Source organism: Trichomycterus rosablanca, chromosome 18 (assembly GCF_030014385.1).
Source record: "Trichomycterus rosablanca isolate fTriRos1 chromosome 18, fTriRos1.hap1, whole genome shotgun sequence".
NCBI classification, from domain to species: Eukaryota; Metazoa; Chordata; class Actinopteri; order Siluriformes; family Trichomycteridae; genus Trichomycterus; species Trichomycterus rosablanca.
The window spans coordinates 28,720,973-28,741,058 of record NC_086005.1 but is presented as its reverse complement, the minus strand read 5'-3'; the positions used below and the strand labels follow the sequence as shown (position 1 = coordinate 28,741,058).

At 46.2% G+C, this 20,086-nt stretch overlaps 2 protein-coding genes across 4 annotated transcripts; one reads left to right on the top strand and one right to left on the bottom strand.

The window, feature by feature from the left end:
* Positions 1–337: 337 nt before the first annotated feature.
* map6a (microtubule-associated protein 6a) lies at positions 338–12,280 on the bottom strand. 2 transcript variants are annotated; one of them, XM_063014193.1, is made up of 5 exons: positions 11,459–12,280; positions 7,776–7,989; positions 6,858–7,066; positions 2,476–2,586; positions 338–1,403 (listed from the first exon to the last, which is right to left on the bottom strand). In XM_063014193.1, the coding sequence occupies exons 1-5, from the start codon at positions 12,055–12,057 to the stop codon at positions 1,274–1,276; spliced, it is 1,263 nt and encodes a 420-aa protein (XP_062870263.1). In that variant the 5' UTR covers positions 12,058–12,280; the 3' UTR covers positions 338–1,273. The 2 variants fall into 2 exon arrangements, with proteins under 2 accessions (XP_062870263.1, XP_062870264.1); XM_063014194.1 differs by lacking the exon at positions 2,476–2,586.
* Positions 4,710–19,213, top strand: mogat2 (monoacylglycerol O-acyltransferase 2). 2 transcript variants are annotated; one of them, XM_063014196.1, is made up of 7 exons: positions 4,710–4,721; positions 13,984–14,065; positions 14,629–14,807; positions 16,277–16,481; positions 16,578–16,752; positions 17,511–17,710; positions 18,303–19,213. In XM_063014196.1, exons 1-7 carry the CDS (start codon positions 4,710–4,712, stop codon positions 18,455–18,457), a joined length of 1,008 nt encoding a protein of 335 aa, XP_062870266.1. In that variant the 3' UTR covers positions 18,458–19,213. The 2 variants fall into 2 exon arrangements, with proteins under 2 accessions (XP_062870266.1, XP_062870265.1); XM_063014195.1 differs by lacking the exon at positions 4,710–4,721 and having other exon boundaries at positions 13,978–14,065.
* The last annotated feature ends 873 nt before the right edge of the window (positions 19,214–20,086 follow it).

Genomic DNA, 20,086 nt, shown 5'->3' with positions numbered 1-20,086 from the left:
ATTCCTACAGGACTGATTTTGGGCTTCTGTATCGAAAAAATGTATATTAAAAATCAAGTTTATTAAATAAAATTCCAGACTGAAATAAAAACAAAGCCGCACTGAAGCTTTTCTGGTTTATAAAGTTTCTACACACTTTCTGCTCTAGTCACTGCACACATACGACTGAAAGACCCATAATTATATTATTAATTATATTATTCATTTATTATAGATTGTAAATTTACTGTGCTGTGCTTTTTTCTTTAGATTGCCTCTATCGGTGCATATTTGTGACACTAAATGGTTTCAGAGCTTTGTAATAAATGTACTAAAGGAGAAAATAAACACAAAACAATTTAAAATCATCATTTTGTTTATTATTAGAACTATGCCAGACTGGAAATCCGTGTACAGGGGGTTGCTATATTTACTATATTTATTTGCAGAATGATTTTTATAGAACTGTGGTTCTGTAAAATGAAGGAAGCATTTCAAACGGCATCGATAATATTCACAGCCAGTTCATGGAACAAAAGAATAAAAGTTTTAGCACCTTGATTGGAACAGTCTGTGCTGAATAAATCTCTACATCCCTCTGATAGTGAATCTCTGGAGCTTTAATCATTAATATTATATAATTATATATTTATTACATATATACATACAGTACTGCAGCATGGAACAGTGTGTGCTTGGCTCAGGTTCTTATATATCAGGGTTAGGCAGGATGCTCAGGGTGTTCAGGTTGTTTGGAGCTGAGAGGAAATATTTAGTGTCCACACTGCAGGTAAACAGGAAATAAATCTGATCTTTTTGTCTTTTCAGTGACACTAAACAGCAAATATCACATGTAGATTTTTTTTACACTGGGCAGCTATAGCCTAGCGCCACTGCCAGGTTGCCACTGTTGGGCCCTTGAGCAAGGCCCTTAAATCTTCAATTGCTTAGACAATATGTACTACCACATAACTGTAAGTTCGCGTTGGATAAAAGCATCTGCTATTTGCTGAAAGTGTAAATGTACACCAGAAGCTCTTCCTGATGCAACCCTCCTATTTCTATCCAGGCTTGGGACCTGCACTGAGACCAATGACAAGTGCACCTACTTGTTCCAGAGCTTAAATCCTGCAGTGTAGATGAAGCCGTGTTTCCTTCTCCAGCACCACACGAGAGGAACTCGGGTTCAGATTCTCCTGATCATCAGTGAGGTTTTAAATTTAAGATTTTAAATTAATTATCTTTTATTGTGATTGAGGAATCAGGGCAGAACTTTAGCAGGTTCTTCTCTCGGTCAGTATTTGACGTCGGGGGCGAAGCGTACTACGGACCTGCTGCGGGGCTCCTGTGGATCCTGTGGTTCCTGTTCCTCTCCAGATGTTCCTGAGGTATAAAAATCACTAACTCGTCCGGCCTCAGAGTCTCTGGAGCGAGAGAACGAAGAGAGAGAAACAGAGAATGTGAGAGAGACAGAATGTGAAAGAGAGACAAAGAAAATGTACAAAATCTATCACATACATCAGCGAGCCAAACAGAACGGGACAGAACAAGATGATGGGATGAGTTTGGTGTGGCCTGTACAGAGCCCTGACCTCAACCCCACCTGTGAATTTGACTAAATGGGCACAAAGTCCCACAGACACACTCCAGAATCTTGTAGCTGCTTTTATAGTCACAGAAATGGAGAAAACGATCACGGCTTTGTTATGGGCAGGTGTCCACATACTTTTGGTCATATAGAGCTTACGATACATTGATATATAAGATCATGACCTGTTCGATATATCGGACGATACATTGATATATAGGATCATGACCTGTTCGATATATCGGACAATACATTAGCCACCATGCAAACCCAGAACATTTGGATGTGTGTGATATGGAGAAATTCTACAGTGTAGAATTATAATTTCAATCAAATAAAATGTAATGCTGACAGAAATACAAACCTCATAAAAGTTGGGACGCTTAGTAAATCTGTGATGTTTTAATCCTATTAAATCTTTATTTTACTGATAAAAGTAAAAAAGAAAATTCCAATATTTCACTGATCAACTTCATTCTAGTTTGTAAATAGAATCACGTTTAAAATTCAATTCTTGTGACATGCTCCAAAAAAGTTGGGACAGGGGTGTGTTCCCCCTTTGTTCTATCAGTGTTCCTATTAATGAGACTTAATGCGTCTGGAATTTTATTGCATCTTTCACTGATAACAGTCTGGATGGTCCTCATTTTTAAAGAACTCATAATTGTGGAACCTTTTTACTCTTATTTTAACTTTTTTGGAGTGTGTCACAAGCTTGATTTTATGCTTCATTAACGTACACATATGTCCCAACTTTTTTTGGACACGGGGTTTGTACGTAACGTTCCATATGTAAGAGGACACATGGGAAATCAATCCAAAGCGTTTATAAAGTGCACATTAGCTCTTTATAAAGCCTCATGAGAAGCGGTGCCCGGTCGGGTCGGGTCGGGTCGGGTGTGGGTTACCTTGGGTCGGGCATGGCGCAGCGCCACAGGTGTTGCTTTAATGTCTGCACCCACCCGATATCTCGGATCGGTTGGCAGAGCTGAATGTAGTGCTGCTGTTTTAGCATGAGCCTTCAGAAACGGAGAAGAGAAGGTCGCGCGTTAGCTACACACACAGACGCTAATGCAGTAAAGTCGCTCGGCGGCGTGAACACGAGCGGATTCGCAGAATTAAAACGAAGGTGCGGCGGATCAGTGGGATGGGGTTCGAACCGTGCCGATATGATCTGAGCTTTGGAGTGAGGACCTTCATCTGTTTAAAAACCATCGGGAAAAAAATATTTATTGGATACACCAATGAGGCAAAACATTATGACCACCTGCCTAATATACTGTCAAAACAGCTCTGACCCGCCCAGACGTCTAAAGGTTCTGTGGTTCTAGTTCTACAGTTCATCCTGGTTCCTTTTCTTCTGCAGGTCCTCATGTTAGAGAAAACAGGACCATCGATCTACATATCAGATAATTAGAAATGGAACAAAGGTGAAATTTGGTTCTGGTTCCCATGGTTCTGGTTCTCATGGTTCTGGTTCTCATGGTTCTAGTTCTCATGGTTCTCATGGTGTCTCGATTCTCGAAAGGATCTCGGGGTTACAGAGAACCTACAGATCTGACGTCCATCGTAAACTAAAAACTGCTCTGCTAGAGATCTCATCCATGTGAACTCTTACACACAGGAACACACTTCACAGGATCACAAACAACACCACAACACCATCACAACACACAAACCACCACCACAAACAACCAAACACTAACGGTCACCTACCGTTTACTACCACGCCCTGCTACCTCCCACAGCGAGTCGAATTAGAATACAGGACAGACAGGGACACGAGGAACAGAATGAAATGCAGCAATCAGTGAGAACACAGGGTCACTGACACCAGAGGGGTGTCCATAAAAGCACAGATGGGAGAGTAGGAGGCAAAAAAAGAACCAAGGGACAGAAGGGGAACCAGAAGAAGAGAAGGAGGGGAGAAACATGAAGGACGAGTGAGAAAGAAGGGTCAGTAAAACCTGAAGGTCCAGGGACAAGTGGAAAGACATGAAGGACCAGGGATATAAAACTGATAGATGAAGCAGAAAAGGAGAGAACCAAGAAACAAGTGAGAAGAACAGGATGAGTGGACAGGAGACTGGAAAAGCACCGGGGGTGAGTAAAACACATGGAAAAAGAAGGACGGAGGGGACACATCGAGACAAAAGAGGACCTGAGAAAGGGACGGGCGAGAGGAACAAACAGTTCTCCCTGTGTCTGTGTGGGTTTCTTCCGGGTGCTCCAGTTTCCTTCCACAGTACAAAGACGTTCAATCAGGACAACTGGAGCTAGGAACCAGTGTGTGTGTGTGTGTGTGTGTGAATGTGTGTGTGTGTGTATTTGTCCTGTGATGGACTGGACCTGTTCAGGTTGTTTTCTGTCTTTCGCCCAGTAAATTGGACCCCCCGTGACCCTGACCAGGATAAAACAGCAGTAAAAACACACTCCAGGGTAGTAATAAATGAAATAAGTGTATGAATATAGGGCGACACAGGTGTAGGATTGGGACGATCAGACGGACATCAGACGGACGGGAGACGAGATGTAAATAAAAGTTTCTGGAATGAACGGAAATAAACGGAGGGGAAGAAAAAGCAGCTCTTCATTAAAACAAATCCAGACTCCTCGTTTCTGTGTTGGTCCTTTATTAGCAACATTTTGGATTAATATTAGCAAGCAGACACAAAGCACAGGTCACATGATCACAGGTTTACCGCCGTCACTCCGCCACAGCGCTCGTTAAAACAGAGAAGTATAAAAAGCACCAACGCTAATCACGTTCAACACGTTCCACCCCAAACACAAACCCATACACACCCTCTCCTGACTGTCTTCCCAATTTAGGCGTTTCCAATTCCCACCCACTATCTCATTCTCAGCTATCACACCACAACCATCAAGGGACAGCACATGCTTCCTCCAAGACTCACGTGTTACTAGCTATCAATCTACACTCTACACACTACTAAATCCGCCGGATTACAAAAACCATCAGACGGCGAGGAACCCATCGTCCCTCCCAAACTCAGATAAACGCACCACGGACAGGAAGTGGCTATGACACACGGTGGAAGCCGAGATGCACGTTTATCTGTGAGGAATGAAAATGTCCGAGTTCAGTTCAGTTCATGCAGCGTGGCTCTTCACCGTATGAATGCGAGTCTGTGTGATGTGTTCCATCAGACGCCCTCCATGCAACGTCTCAAACTCCACGGCGTCCACGGGCGGGGCCGCAGGCAGCCAGCGGGCGGAGCTACAGGGGATGAGAATGATCGAGGGGCGAGGAAGCCAGAACCTGGTGCTCTCCGGGCGAGAGAGGTTCACACAGAATGAGAAAGAGAAAGAGAGAGCGAGAGAGAGCTGAACACATGCATGGAAATCAAAGAGAGAATGAAGATGAAGTGCGATGGAGAGAAGCGCCCGACCGATATATCATTTGTACGATAATGTCAGCCGATATTAAGGATTTTAATTGATCAAAATCGTTTTTTTATATTTTTATTGCTTCACTGATGTTATCAATATTAGGAATCACTGATACTGTTCGTGATCTCTGTTTAACAGATAAAATATCGACATGTTCCGTTTCCCACAGTTCTGAACCAATATATCAGTTGGACGATAATATCAGCCGATATTTTACTTCCACAACCAGCATAAACATCAACCGAACTTGAAATGCTTTGTGGAACCCAACTGATATATCAATTTCTGATATTATCGCTGATATTAGCAACCCTGTGAGCTCTGGTGGACTGTTCTCTTACAGACAGCTGCACCGCGCCCTTCCCTTCCCCAGGCACGGTTAATTTTGCCTGTTGGACGCCTGGACGTGTCGATAGCACAGCTGAGAGTAGTGGTTTCACATCACTGTGGAGAGCGAAGGGCTCCGAACAGGCCGCTCCAACACCCACACTGGATGGTCAAAAGTATTGGGACGCCCCTTCTGATTACTGAATTCATTAATACACTGATCAGCCATAACATTAAAACCACCTCCTTGTTTCTACACTCACTGTCCATTTTATCAGCTCCACTTACCATATAGAAGCACTTTGTAGTTCTACAATTACTGACTGTAGTCCATCTGTTTCTCTGCATGCTTTGTTACCCCCTTTCACCCTGTTCTTCAATGGTCAGGACCCCCACAGGACCACCACAGAGCAGGTATTATTTAGGTGGTGGATGATTCTCAGCACTGCAGTGACACTGACATGGTGGTGGTGTGTTAGTGTGTGTTGTGCTGGTATGAGTTTATTAGACACAGCAGCGCTGCTGGAGTTTTTAAACACCTCACTGTCACTGCTGGACTGAGAATCGTCCACCAACTAAAAACATCCAGCCGACAGCGCCCCGTGGGCAGCGTCCTGTGACCACTGATGAAGGTCTAGAAGATGACCGACTCAAACAGCAGCAATAGATGAGCGATCGTCTCTGACTTTACATCTACAAGGTGAAACAACTAGGTAGGAGTGTCTAATAGAGTGGACAGTGCGTGGACACGGTGTTTAAAAACTCCAGCAGCGCTGCTGTGTCTGATCCACTCATACCAGCACAACACACACTAACACAGCACCACCATGTCAGTGTCACTGCAGTGCTGAGAATCATCCACCACCTAAATAATACCTGCTCTGTGGTGGTCCTGTGGGGGTCCTGACCATTGAAGAACAGCATGAAAGGGGGTAACAAAGCATGTATAGAAACAGATGGACTACAGTCAGTAATTGTAGAACTACAAAGTGCTTCTATATGGTAAGTGGAGCTGATAAAATGGACAGTGAGTGTAGAAACAATGAGGTGGTTTTAATGTTATGATCAGTGTATAAAGGAAATGTTATGCTTCAGATTTTACAGAAACAGTTTAGGGAAGGCCCATTCCTGTTCCAGCATGAGCGGGATCTAGAAAGACGTGGGATGAACCAGAACACCAACTGATCAGCGCCCGGCCATACACATGCTGTCATGTTTTGTACTACTAAATGGGCACAAATTCCCACACACAGACACTGTTTAAAGTCTTGTGAGAAGCACACAGAGGTCCGACAAGCTCTCAGTCGGGTGTCCGAATACTTTTGGCCACACGGTGTCGTCTGAATGTGATTCTATTCAATTCTGTTCTTGTTTGGGCCCCAGCGGAGGGAGGATGGATGGGTGGATGGATGAAGGATGAGAGTGAGAGGAAGAGGAGGAGCCTGAGGAGAGTCTCTGAACGTTAGCGCTTAGCTGACTGATGGGCGACGCCGCGGCGGTACGGAGGAACAGGAAGTGAGAGGAGGAAGTGCGGTGCGGTGCTGTTTACTCTTTTGCCTCGGCCAGTTTGTTGTTCATCTCTTTGCTTTTCTCCTTGTCGCTCGGCCGCTGGTTCTCCGAGCTCCTCTTTTTGGAGGCGCGTGTCGACCCCCCCGCGCCCTGCTTCTCCCTCGCCTTCCTGGCCGGTCTGCCGTGGGGGGGCGCGGCCGACGAGGGCGTCTTTTTTGGTTTGGAGCGTGGAAGACTGGATTTGTCCACCTGCAGAGAGACACAGAGCGTGAGAGGAGACGAAGACGGACTCGCTGATCATGTGATCTCGACTATAAGGGAACTACAGTGGGTCGAATCCCTTCATTTGGGACGTGCATCAAGACGATCAGAGTTTGAATCTCAGCTCTGCTGCCGGTCGGCTGGGCGCCCCCTAGCGAGCACGATCGGCAGTGCAGACAATGCAGCAGACTCAATGGGCCGGTAGTCCGCTGGGAGGGAAAACACCGCCCTAAAAAGTGGGCGGGGTCTTCAAGGCTGTGTAAGGACGCTGATTAGCAGCCCGAGGCGCCTGTACAGAAGTGGAGGGCTGTGGAGATCGGGGCGTGACTCTCCCTGCGCGAGACCGACCTCACACGCCGATCCACCGAAGTACAGGGGGATGAGAAGGTGTCGGTGGGAGGAGGGTGTGTCAGGAGAATAATCCCTCCTCGTACACCATCAGGGTCTCCAGCAGAGGAAGAGGAACTGGCTACGACTAAATAGGGAGAAATTAAAGAAATACAGTAACTACAACCTAATGAAGCTTGGCTGTGTGTGTGTGTGTGTGTGTGTGTGTGTGTGTGTGTTCCCTGTCATGGACTGGCGACATATCTGAGGTGTTTCTTACCGTTTGCACAGTGAACTGCACCCACCGCAACCCTGACCAGGACAAAGCAGTGATAAAACAGACAGTGAATGAATGAGTACGTGTTCATACCTTGGTGGTGTCGACGTGAGGTTCGCTGTACAGTGTTCGTACTCTCCTCCTCTCCAGTGCTTTGTTATCCGCGGGTCGTAGTTTGACTTGTTCTCCCCTGTAGGTGGCGCTGTAGCTGGTCTCCAGGCTGGTCCTCTCGTCCGGAGGCTGGTACTGAGATTTAGCTCGGATCATTCTGACGGGTTTCACGTCCGCGTAGGCTTTAAACTCCGTCCTGCGGAACAGAACGCTGGTTAATGTACACCATGTACAGTACATGAGCCTGTTGTTACTCTTCTGAGCCATCTAACAAGACTTTGTAGTATTTCTGTGGGGATTTGTGCCCATTCGATCAAAAGACGCCGTTTACATGAACTCAGGGTAACGGTTCTTGATGTTACAAGCATCAAACCACCGAAAACTAAAGCTGAAATCATTTCAGATGAGAAATGGACATGGTGACATTTTGTCTACACTCTCGCCTCCTCATTCTCTTTGGCGTCTGTTTGCGAGTAATCGAATCGTATCGATCGTGTAAGATGATTCCAGTTCCTCTGGGAATGGGCGTCAGGGCAGAAGCACCACAGCAGTTACAGTGATTGTATTTCCTACATCAGTCCTGCAGCTCCGTGTATTATAGCATCAGTAACAGCAGGTCGAGATTTTTATAAATATTTATTTAAATATTTCACTCATACTCACATTTACTAGCTAATGACAGAGAGGAGACGCTCGGTGGGATCGTTACTACATTATAACATTATAACATTATAACACCCACCGGGTCTGATTACGTCCACGGCTGTGTATGAAAGAGTCTCGTACACACTACTCACATACTGATGAGGCCTTAAATAAGAATGTAGTATATACTCTGTGCAATATGTAGTATACAGTATGTAGTATACAGTATGTAGTATACAGTATACAGTGTGCATTATGTAGTAAATACTGAGTGCAGTATGTGGTATGCAGTATACAGTGTGCAGTATACAGTATGTAGTATGTAGTATGCAGTATATACTGAGTGCAGTAAACAGTATATAATATGTTGAGTAAAGTATGCATTATGCAGTATATACGGTGTGCAGTATACAATATATCGTATACAGTATGCAGTATATTATATACAGTATGCATTATGTAGTATGTAGTATGCAGTATATACCGAATGCAGTAAACAGTATACAATATATAGTATGCAGTATATACTAAGTGCAGTATACAGTATGCAGTATGTAGTATGCAGTATATGCTAGGTGCAGTATACAGTATGTAGCATGCAGTATATACTGAGTGCAGTGTACAGTATGTACTATGCAGCATATACTATGTGCAGCATACAGTACGTAGTATGCAGTATATACTGAGTGCAGTGTGCAGTATACAGTATGTAGTATATATTGAGTGTAGTATGCAGTATGCAGTATATACTGAGTGCAGTGTGCAGTATACAGTATGTAGTATATATTGAGTGTAGTATGCAGTATGCAGTATATACTGAGTGCAGTGTGCAGTATACAGTATGTAGTATATATTGAGTGTAGTATGCAGTATGCAGTATATACTGAGTGCAGTGTGCAGTATACAGTAAGTAGTATATAAACGGGACGTCCAACAAGCTCACGTTCAGGCGTCCGGATACTTTTGGCCATACGGTGCATGTACAGAATGTCCATACGTGGAGCAGCAGGAGGAGGAAACGCTCAGAGATACAGTCGATGCCAACAATCACCCCGGTGTCCTGACGTCCGGCCTGCGCCCGGTACCAACACTAAACCTCATAACACACACACACACACACACACACACACACACACACACACACACACACACACACTCCTCACTGCCGTACTGAAAAGCTCGGTCACCATGGTAATGCACGGGCACCGTACAGAGACAGAAGGAGATGCCAAAGAGGTGCATTGTGGGTAACGCTTGGCAGCGTATACAATACAGCCCGTCAGGCGGAGCGTGCAGGGGGTTTAGCTTTATAATCCAGTACTGATATAAAAAAGTCATTCATTAATTCATTAATTCAGCACTAAATCATTCTCAGCTGAAACTACAGTGGGAGAGTGCTCTCTGAGAAGAACATGCTAAACTCCACACATCTTCAAAATAAAACAGACCCCCCCCACCCTTGCTTTTAAACAGGACAGGATTAAAGGACCAAATGTAACTTCAAGTGTTCCGGCCACACCTACTGCTAACCACTGTGTATAACCAACTACATAAAATCAATCATACACTTTTAACCTGCTGTAAACAGTGTGGGGAAGGTCCTTTCCTGTTCCAGTATGAATGTGGACAAGGCAAGGTTTATATAGAAGCGGTTCAATTAGGTGTAGAAAAGCTTTGAAGACCTCAATCCCATTTAACACACCTTTGGGATGAACTAGAACACTGACTGTGAGCCAGACACCACATGCACAGTCCAAAATCTTATGGAAACCTTTTCCAGATAAGTAGTGGAGACTGAGACTGGCAGAGCCACAGAGAGGGGGGGGCACAAATTTCTACTAATGCCTAACGTTTTGGATTATGATATCCAACACGCTCATGGTCAGGTGTCCACATACTTACGGTCATTAATGCCACCTCTTGCCCACAGCATTTCTTTACTGTGATGGTGTTGTTTAGTTAAAGCTTTGGTGTGTAACATGCCTGAGTGCCTCTGCCCACATGCTCTGATTATTAATGATGCCCTGTGGGTGCCAGGAAACCTGGGGCCCCCCAGAGAAAAGCTTCCACTGGGGCCCCATGCCTCGCTGCTCCAACAGTCTCTGCTTTCATTTCCTACCTTAATCATCACATCTAATCATGAAACATGTGATCATAACCCATTCATAACATGTACATACACCACCACAACAACAACAACAACAAGGCATCGGGCCCCCAGGAGCCACCAAAACTGGGCATGTAAAGAAATAAATCCACAATCATCCCAGCTCACAAATAGAAACATGGCGGACTCTCTTGTTAAAAAGCTAAACTTCAGGACATCATCTTATAAAAACAAGAGCCGAAATTCCACTCAGAGCCCCTGTAATGAAAACACTAATGGGACGAACTGGAAGACAGACTGTGAGTCAGGCATTCTCATCCATCCAGCTCACAAACGTTCACGACCGAATGGGCACAAATGACCACAGACGCACTCCAAAATGTATCAGACTCCTTCATCCAGAGCGACGTACAGTACTGTGACAGTGTACAGTCTGAGCAATTGAGGGTTAAGGGCCCAACAGCAGCAATTTGGCGGTGGTGGGACTTGAACTAGCAACCTTCTGATTAGTAGTCCAGTACCTTAACCATTAGGCTACAAACATGTGTGTCCTTTCACACATGACCTCGTTCACCTCCGCATGGAACGTTGTAGCCTCGCTGGTTCAAGCCCCACCACTGCCAGGTTGCCACTGTTGGGCCCTTGAGCGAGGCCCTTAACCTTCAATTGCTCAGACTGTATACTGTCACAGTTCTGTAAGTCGCTCTGGATAAAGGCGACTATTTCGAGAGCTATCGGCCGGCCGGGCATCTACACAGACATGATTGGCTATATCGTAGGATAGATCGGCAAACATATTTCTGTGTTTCTAGGTGGAACTGGAACCGCCACGACCCTGACCAGGATAAAAAGACATTTGAATGACATTTTTTTTAACTAAGTTTAAAACACACACACACACACACACACACACCTGTAGGAACTCCCGGTGGTCACATCCTCTTTGATCTGTCGGTTGAGCGCGTCCGCCGCCGCTCTCTCTCTCCCCTCGTGCCGGTCGGTCCCCTCCTGCGCGCTCCTCCCGTGCCTCAGTTTGAGGATCTCCTTCTCCGGGACGCGGTCGGCGATCTGACCCTTCTCCACCCCGCCGCCGTCCGGCTCCGCGCGGCCCGGTTTGGGGATCCACGGGTGGTCCCTCCGGGGCAGCGGCCAGGCTTTGAAGTCTTTCCGGTACTGCGTCTCGGTGTCCAGCGGCACCTCGGGCTCGTGGTACTCGTGCTTGGGTTTGCAGCTCGGCTCGCGCCGCACCTTCCAGGCTTTGAAGTCCTGCCGCATCACGGAGGCCGCCGGCACCACCGCGCGGGACGGGGCCTGCTGCTCGCGCGCGCTCCCGGTGCCTCCGGGCTGCGCCTGTTGTACGGTGACCGCGGTGGCGGTGGGTCCGGGCTGAGCGCGCGACTCGCACGCGTCCGAGTAGCTGGTGAAGATCAAAGGCACCGCGATGTCGGCCTGGTCCAGCTGGGACCAGAACCGGGCCAGGCAGCACGCGCGGCTGATGCACGGCCACGCCATGGCGTTATCGGTTCGAATCCCGCTTTAGAGGCCTGTAGATCCCACAAATCCGTGCAGTCCCGCGCGCACGAGCGATATTTAATAAACGTCAATGATCAAACCGACCGGGTGTGATGATTTTACTCTCATTTCTGCATTAATGAACGATTATAATTATTTTATTTATATATATTTACGCAGCTCGCGAGCTGCATCCGTTAATCCTGCTCTGTGCGCGCCACCACAACAACACGCAGCAGCCCCGCCCCGCCTCGCGCAGCTTCAGCACCGAACCCATCAACCCGCAGTCGCAGAATCCACTCTCACTGCGCTCTGATTGGTCAGAACACTCCACTCCGATTCTGATGATCCTCTCTGATTGGATAAACGAATCCGGATTGAAACGCACACGCTGCAAAAACACTGGTGTGATATTGGTCTGGGAGGGGGCTTGGGTGTGTGTGTGTGTGTGTGGGGGGGGGGCACCTAATTTGGATCTTTGTTTTGGGTGACCCCCCTTTGCCCCCCCACACACACACCTTTATTAGAGAAAATCCACCCCAATCCAAAGATTAAATCAACTACTGAATAAAAATTGTGGGTTTGGGCGCTTCCTATCAGCCGGGCGTCTACACAGACGTGACTGTCTATATCAGGAGATTGGCGCCCTTTCCAGGTTAAGGTACTGGACTAGTAATCAGAAGGTCTCTGGTTCAAGCCCCACCACTGCCAGGTTACTGCTTGGGCCCTTGAGCAAGGTCCTTAAATCTCAATTGCTCAGACCTTATACATTTACATTTTCGGCATTTAGCAGACGCCTTTATCCAAAGCGACTTACAGTACAGTTACAGTATACAGTCTAAGCAATGAGGGTTAAGGGCCAACAGCAGCAACCTGGCAGTAGTGGGGCTTGAACCAGAGACCTTCTGATTACCAGTCCAGTACCTTAACCACTAGGCTACGGCTTGCCTATACTGTAACTGTAATGTAACTGTAAATGTTCCTGATTTGCGTCCAGTGTTTCCAGACGGGAACTGGACCTGCAGCGACCTTGACCAGGATAAAGCGGTTGATGAAAATTAACTGAATTGAATGAAGTGGATTTTGTAGCGGCCCAATCAAATCCCTGATTTAAACTCTCTCTATACTAGAGATGATTAATTCTTCAGCCTTAATTCTTCAAGATTTTGAACTGTGCCTGTGGGAATTTGTGGCTTTTTGGGGTCAGGCGCTGATTTTGGTTGCAAATGACATTCCAATTCATCCTAAAAGTGCTCAAGTGTTCACTGTTCTTCCACACCTTTGTGTCTTCATGGACCTCATTTTGTTCATGGATCACAGGCACGTTGGCACAGAAAGACCTTCCCCAAACTGTTGCCCCAAAGCTATTTGTACAGTGTTTAAAATGCCAGACAGGTTCCTAAAATCCTGGGGCTGTGCACCACCCACTTTTCTTAAGCAGCCCCCATGCACCACACCCACTCTGGCAGAGGAGAGATGCAGACTAGCACACGCCTACTTTGATACAAAGCTGGTCACGCTGTACTCTGTGTGCTCCTCCACCACTGCAGCAGTGCCTCAGTCGGACAGTAGGAGTCACTGTTGCGGAGGCAGAATTTCCCGTCCTCAGATCTACAGTAACCTGAAACTTGCTCGGTGCTCCACCGCTGATCTGAACACCAGAGAGATCCTGAATCTCCGTTTCATGCTTCTTGCTTTGATTCAGGCTCGATGAGGTCAAAGGTTCGACGCCGTGCTAGATAGAGCAGCTCTTGGGTAATTACCTCGGTCCGAGGTGGTGGCTCTGATAAGACTGAGGAGCGCAGGAGGAGGAGGGATGAAGGTGGACTTTGACCAGGCATTGTAACCTGAGTTCTGGATTAATCTCACATTTCTTCAGCTTCTCTCCGGTTCGGTTCCGTCTCGTTCGTTCCTCCGGTCATGAAGTTCGCCCCGGTGGACGTTCCTCTCCAGAGGAGGCTTCAGACCGTCGCCGTGCTGCAGTGGGTCTTCTCCTTCCTCGGCCTCGGTAGGTCTTCGTTTACGCTCTGTGTTTAAGGGTAGTTCAGGGTATCTGGCGGTGTGGAGTGGCATTTACTCCTCGTGGTATTGGAGACTTATTTTCCTAACAACTACATAGACAAAAGTATTGGGACGCCCGTTCTAATTACTGAATTCATGCTGTTCAGCCACAGCAGTTGCTACCAGGTGTAATAAATCAGTGATATAAAGGTACTTACATGCTTCTGACCTTGCAGCAACAGTTTAGGGAAGGTCCATCCCCATTCCAGCATGGCTGTGAGCTCTAAAAAGACTTGAAGAAAAGCCAAGGAGCTCCAGTGTCCTGCACAGAGCCCTGACCTCAGCCTCACTCAACAGCTCTGGGATGAACCGGAACACCAACTGATCAATCAGTGGCCAGCCGTACAAATGCTGTCATCTTTTCACTGAACAGACACAAATTCCCACAGACACACTCACTTTAAAGTTTTGCGAGAAGCTTCTCAGAAGAGCAACTGCTGTTCTAGCTAAAAGATCACACAGAGGTCATAGAGATGTGTGTGTGTGTGTGTGTGTGTGTGTGTGTTACAGCCCCATGCTGCATCGTGCTGTTCCTCTACCTCCTCTTCACCCGCTTCTGGTTGGTCAGCGTGCTTTATGCGACCTGGTGGTTTTTGGACTGGGAAACACCGTCCCGCGGGGGCAGAAGAGTGGCCCTCATGTGTCGCCTTCCAATGTGGAGGTACATGAGGGACTACTTTCCAATACAGGTCAGAGAGGGTGCTCTCATCCATCCATTCATTTACTCACTCACTCACTCACTCACTCACTGGCCTCGCTCAGTCGCTCACTCACTCATCCATCCATCCATCCATTCATTCATTCATTCATTCATTCATCCATCCATTCATTTACTCACTCACTCACTCACTCGCTCACTCAGTCGCTCACTCACTCATTCATCCATCCATTCATTCATTCATTCATTCATTCATTCATTCATTCACTCAGTTTTGCAGTTTTATTCTGTGTCACAATGTCGCCCTCTGGTGGCTATAAACAGCAACAACAGTTTAGAATCAACTCATTCGTTTCTACTAACCGCTTCATTCTAGTCAGGGTCACGGTGGGGCCAGCGCCAGTGGGAAAGACTGAACCAGTAACAGGAATACAGTCCACACCAGTCAGAAACCCTAGATTTAGGTTTGGTTTGGATTTGGATCAGTTTCGGGTCGTGTTTTTGTTAGATTTGAACCACGTTTGGGTTCGGAGTGTGTTGATTTGGGGTCTACTGGGTTCGGATCATGTTTGGGGTTTGGATGGACCCGAGTCATGTTTGGGTCTGGCTTGTGTTGGAATTGTGTCCATCTCTGGGTTTGGGTTGAGATTCGGTTGTGTTGTGTGCATTGGTCAGTTTTGGATCATGTTGGGGTTGAGTTTAGATGTTTTTGGGTTGGTGCTGGACTCTGGGTTGATGGTTTAGTTCCAGTTTAAATTCTCTGACCTGATTAAATCTGTGCGAGATATAAATTCCTCTCATGTTTCAGAACCTCGGACTGTTCTGAAGTTTATTTGATGTTTGTTATCAGACGGAGATGAAAGTTCCTGACTTATCAGATCGGTGTAATTTTTACACCTTTAGTACCTTTTAGTGATTAAAGTGATTAAAGGTTCAGAAGATTAAAGGTGAAGAATAAACACTGCACACTTTATTGTGGGCTTTCTAAAAATATGAGGGGTCAAAATTATATAGACACAAACCTAGATGATCTATTTCAGGGGTTTTCAAACCTTTGCGAGATGAAAAAATGGGTTGCAGAGAAAAATAATAATTATATTAATAATAATTAAATAAATTTGTATGCAGGCGCCCCCTTGTGGAGGCTTTATGAGACATCTTGTAAACGAAAGAGTAAAACCCTGATTTATTTGACGGTGTAGGAAGTTCGACAATTACTTTGTGATACATCCTCTAATTCCATGTTTCCAATTATAGATGATCAAAGCTGCTGATTTTTCAGTGTCCATATAAATAGGGTTAGTTTGACTGCACCCGTGAGCTGGTCAGCCTTTTCTAACTTCAGCTCCCAAAAACATCGGACGATGGTATTTTTTAGTTCCCTTTTGATTCCCTAAACTAAACCACCAGACACCAGATCTGTCCATGACGTTGCTAGAACGTTCTCGGTTCTTCATCCCCAGACCGTAAACACCGTGTGTTTGTTTGTCCGTGCCGTAGCTGGTGAAGACGGTTGATCTGGACTCTCGGCGGAACTACGTGTTCGGGTTCCATCCTCACGGTATTCTGGTGACCGGAGCCTTCACCAGTTTCTGTACGGAGGCGACGCAGTTTCAGCAGCTGTTTCCCGGCCTGAAGAGTTACTTATTAATGCTCCCGCTGTGGTTCAGGGTGCCGTTCTTCAGAGATTACATCATGTGTGCAGGTAGTGAACGTCATCATCTTCATCCACACCTTCATCATCATCATCATAGTTCACAACATAGCTATGGACATACGTGTGTGTGTGTGTGTGTTGCAGGTTTGATCCCCTCTGATAAGGACAGTGCGAGTTATGTGCTGTGTAAGGAGGGTGGAGGAAACGCCGTGGTCATCGCGGTTGGCGGCGCTGTAGAAGCTCTGGACGCTCATCCAGGAGCCCACGTGGTTCTGCTGGCTAATAAAAAAGGCTTCATCAAACTGGCCATGGAACACGGGTATGTACAGGAGGGTAGAATATGGGTACATGTATGGGTATGTACAGGGGGGTAGAATATGGGTACATGTATGGGTAGAATATGGGTACATGTATGGGTATGTACAGGGGGTAGAATATGGGTACATGTATGGGTATGTACAGGGGGGTAGAATATGGGTACATGTATGGGTAGAATATGGGTACATGTATGGGTACATACAGGGGGGTAGAATATGGGTACATGTATGGGTATGTACAGGGGGGTAGAATATGGGTACATGTATGGGTACATACAGGGGGGTAGAATATGGGTACATGTATGGGTATGTACAGGGGGGTAGAATATGGGTACATGTATGGGTATGTACAGGGGGGTAGAATATGGGTACATGTATGGGTATGTACAGGGGGTAGAATATGGGTACATGTATGGGTACATACAGGGGGGTAGAATACGGGTACGTGTATGGGTATGTACAGAGGGTTATATATGAATATGGACGATGCGGAAATAATTAAAATATAAAAGCTGATGTGAAATGTTTGTTACTGCCCAATCGTGACCTCTGTAAGGCTGCGGTGTCCAAAATGTTGGTGAAAATTAGGCAACGAGGGGCACTGATGAAATTACACACACACACACACACACACACACACACACACACACACAGATCTGTCTGATGTAATATTTCAGTATTTCAGTCCATCTTACCTCATTTTTTGTCTGACTCTGCAGTACTGATCTGACCCCTGATTTCTCTCGCTGTTGTTCCTCAGGGCCGATCTGGTTCCCGTTTACTCGTTCGGGGAAAACGAGGTCTTCGATCAGGTCCCGAACCCACAGGGCACCTGGTTACGCTGGATCCAGGACCACCTGCAATGCATCATGGGTGTTTCTCTGCCACTCTTCCACGCCCGAGGAGTTTTTCAGTACAGCTTTGGCCTCATGCCCTACAGGAAACCCATCAACACCGTCGGTACGTCCATCAACACCAAACCATTAATCCACTCTCATCCTACACCCTGGTCCTAAACATTCAATCCTAAATCCTGATCCTAAATCACTACTTCTAAACCCTGATCCTAAACCCTGATCCCACACTCTGATTCTGCACCCTGATCCTAAACTCTAACCCTGATCCTGAACCCTGATCCTAAACTCTAACCCTGATCCTGAACCCTGATCCTAATCCCTGTTCCTACACTCTCATCCTAAACCCTGATCCTAAACCTTAATCCTACACTCTCATCCTAAACCCTGATCCCAAACCCTGATTCTAAATTCTGATCCCAAAAACCCTACCCTCAGCATCTTACCCCCTAGTCCTCAAGCTCTAATTCATAAATAAACCCAAGTCATGGCTCACTAGAACTTAAACCTAAACTTGAACCTTGCAGCTCCAGATCTGAGTGGAACCCAGAACCCAAAATCTCTAAAACCCCTAAACCCCAGTCAGAACCGTCTAAAGCAGCAGTTCTGCTACCACCACCAAACATGCTCATGCTCATGCGTCCACATACTTTTAACCATGTAACATACGACGTTCTGGACGTGTTCTGTGTTTGCAGTTGGTCGACCAATCAGAGTTCAGAAGAAGGAGAAACCCTCGTCAGAAGATCTGGACGCTCTACACGACCTCTACATGGAGGAGCTCAGCCAGCTCTTCGAGGAACACAAGGGGAGATACGGCGTCCCCGAGGACACACACCTGATCTTCATCTGAGCGGTGTGTGTGTGTGTGTGTGTGTGTGTGTGTGTGTGTGTGCTGAAGTCAGAAGTTTACATACACTCGTGCAGGACGGGAGTTTGATGGTCCTGTAACGTCCTACAGTTCCGGAGATAGAGATCAGTGGAAAAAAAACAGCACTATATGGACAAAAGTATTGGGACACCTCATTGGGACATGGTTACAAGTGTGCAGCAACAGTTTAGGGAAGGACCTTTCCTGTTCCAGCATGAAGAAAAGCTGCACAGAGCCCTGAGCTCAGCCTCTCACAACAGCTCTGGGATGAACCGGAACACCGACTGATCACTCAGTGCCTCGTCATGCAAATGCTGGGCACAAATTCCCACACACAGACACACGTCAAAGTCTTTTGAAAAGCCTCTCATAACAGAAGAGCGGCTCGCTTTTGAAACAGCACGTCCGACACGCCCGCTGTGAGCCGGGCATCCGTGGGCGTCCGAATACTTTTGGCCGTGTCGTGTATGTGTGGTAATTATAATAATGATAATAAACATGCAGGAATCATTAAAGTTCTCGGAGCTGCATGATACACACTCACGTTCTTATGGGTGTGTGTAAACTTTGGACTCCAACTGTACATGTGTGTGTGTGTGTGTGTGTGTGTGTGTGTGTGTGAGCATAAAAACAACCTGCCTAAACGACACCAGTGCAATTAAAAGCTGTTAAATCCGACGTTAATGTGATGATGATGTTCAGGTTCTTATCTTAATAAATATTTTAATTTAAACATTATTTGTGTCTTTTGCAAAAGTTTGTGCCCCCCAGGTTAGTTTCACATCTTGTTAACTGTCCAAGTGACACCTTTACAGGTAAGTGTAAACTTAATATAAGTTACCGTCCATATACTTCTGACCCGGTTGGCTTTCATCATTCGCTTTCATCGGATCTCTACTTGATGTCGTCATGGTGAAGATTCTCTATCACCGTGGTGCAAAGTACCGTGTTATCTTTAACACTTTCACACCATCACACACTCTAAATAAACAGCGGTGACCTCTCACACACTTCACTCATTCACTCACACTCACTCACTCACACACCTTCACTTCCACCCTATAGCAGATCTTCAGCTGCACCGACCCCAAAACTGACACACCAGAGGAGCTGGGTGATACCGAGGTGATGGACTGGCTGAAGGGCTGATTTTAAGATCTTGAGATGTGTGTGTAGATTTGGGTGGGGGGAATGGGTTTTTGGGGTTTGAAGAATGTTCGGGGGTCCGGTGTCAACTTTGGTAGTTTTTTAAAAGGCTAAAGGACTGAAAACATTTTGCAGATTTGGGGAACTTTATGAGAACTAAGGGTGGTTGGTGCTTGGTGGTACCAGGGGAGTTTGAATGGATGGAAGTGTGGGTGTTGAGTGTAGTTTTGGGGGGAGTTGTGGTGGTTTAGTGGGTGTTTTGATGGATTCTGGGTAGGTTGAGGAAGGTTCTTGGAGGTTCCTTGGATCCTTGAGTAGTTTTAGGAGATTAGAGAGTTGATAACATTCTAGGGTTTGGAGATTTAATGGGATAAGGGATGTTCTGTTGGATATTAGGGTGGTTTGATGGATTTTAGTGCAGTTATTTGGGTTTGTGTGAGATTTAGAGGTTTGTGTTCAAGCTGT

Bases quoted from the DNA above. Each gene is read 5' to 3' on its own strand.
- mogat2 (XM_063014196.1), top strand. The intron at 14,808-16,276 runs GTCAGAGAGGGT...TCCGTGCCGTAG, and splicing joins GGGACTACTTTCCAATACAG to CTGGTGAAGACGGTTGATCT. The intron at 17,711-18,302 runs GTACGTCCATCA...CTGTGTTTGCAG, and splicing joins GAAACCCATCAACACCGTCG to TTGGTCGACCAATCAGAGTT.
- map6a (XM_063014193.1), bottom strand. From the start codon at position 12,057: ATGGCGTGGCCGTGCATCAGCCGCGCGTGCTGCCTGGCCCGGTTCTGG. The intron at 7,990-11,458 runs GTGTGTGTGTGT...TCTGTTCCGCAG, and splicing joins ACCACCGGGAGTTCCTACAG to GACGGAGTTTAAAGCCTACG. The intron at 7,067-7,775 runs GTATGAACACGT...GTCTCTCTGCAG, and splicing joins CTCACGTCGACACCACCAAG to GTGGACAAATCCAGTCTTCC.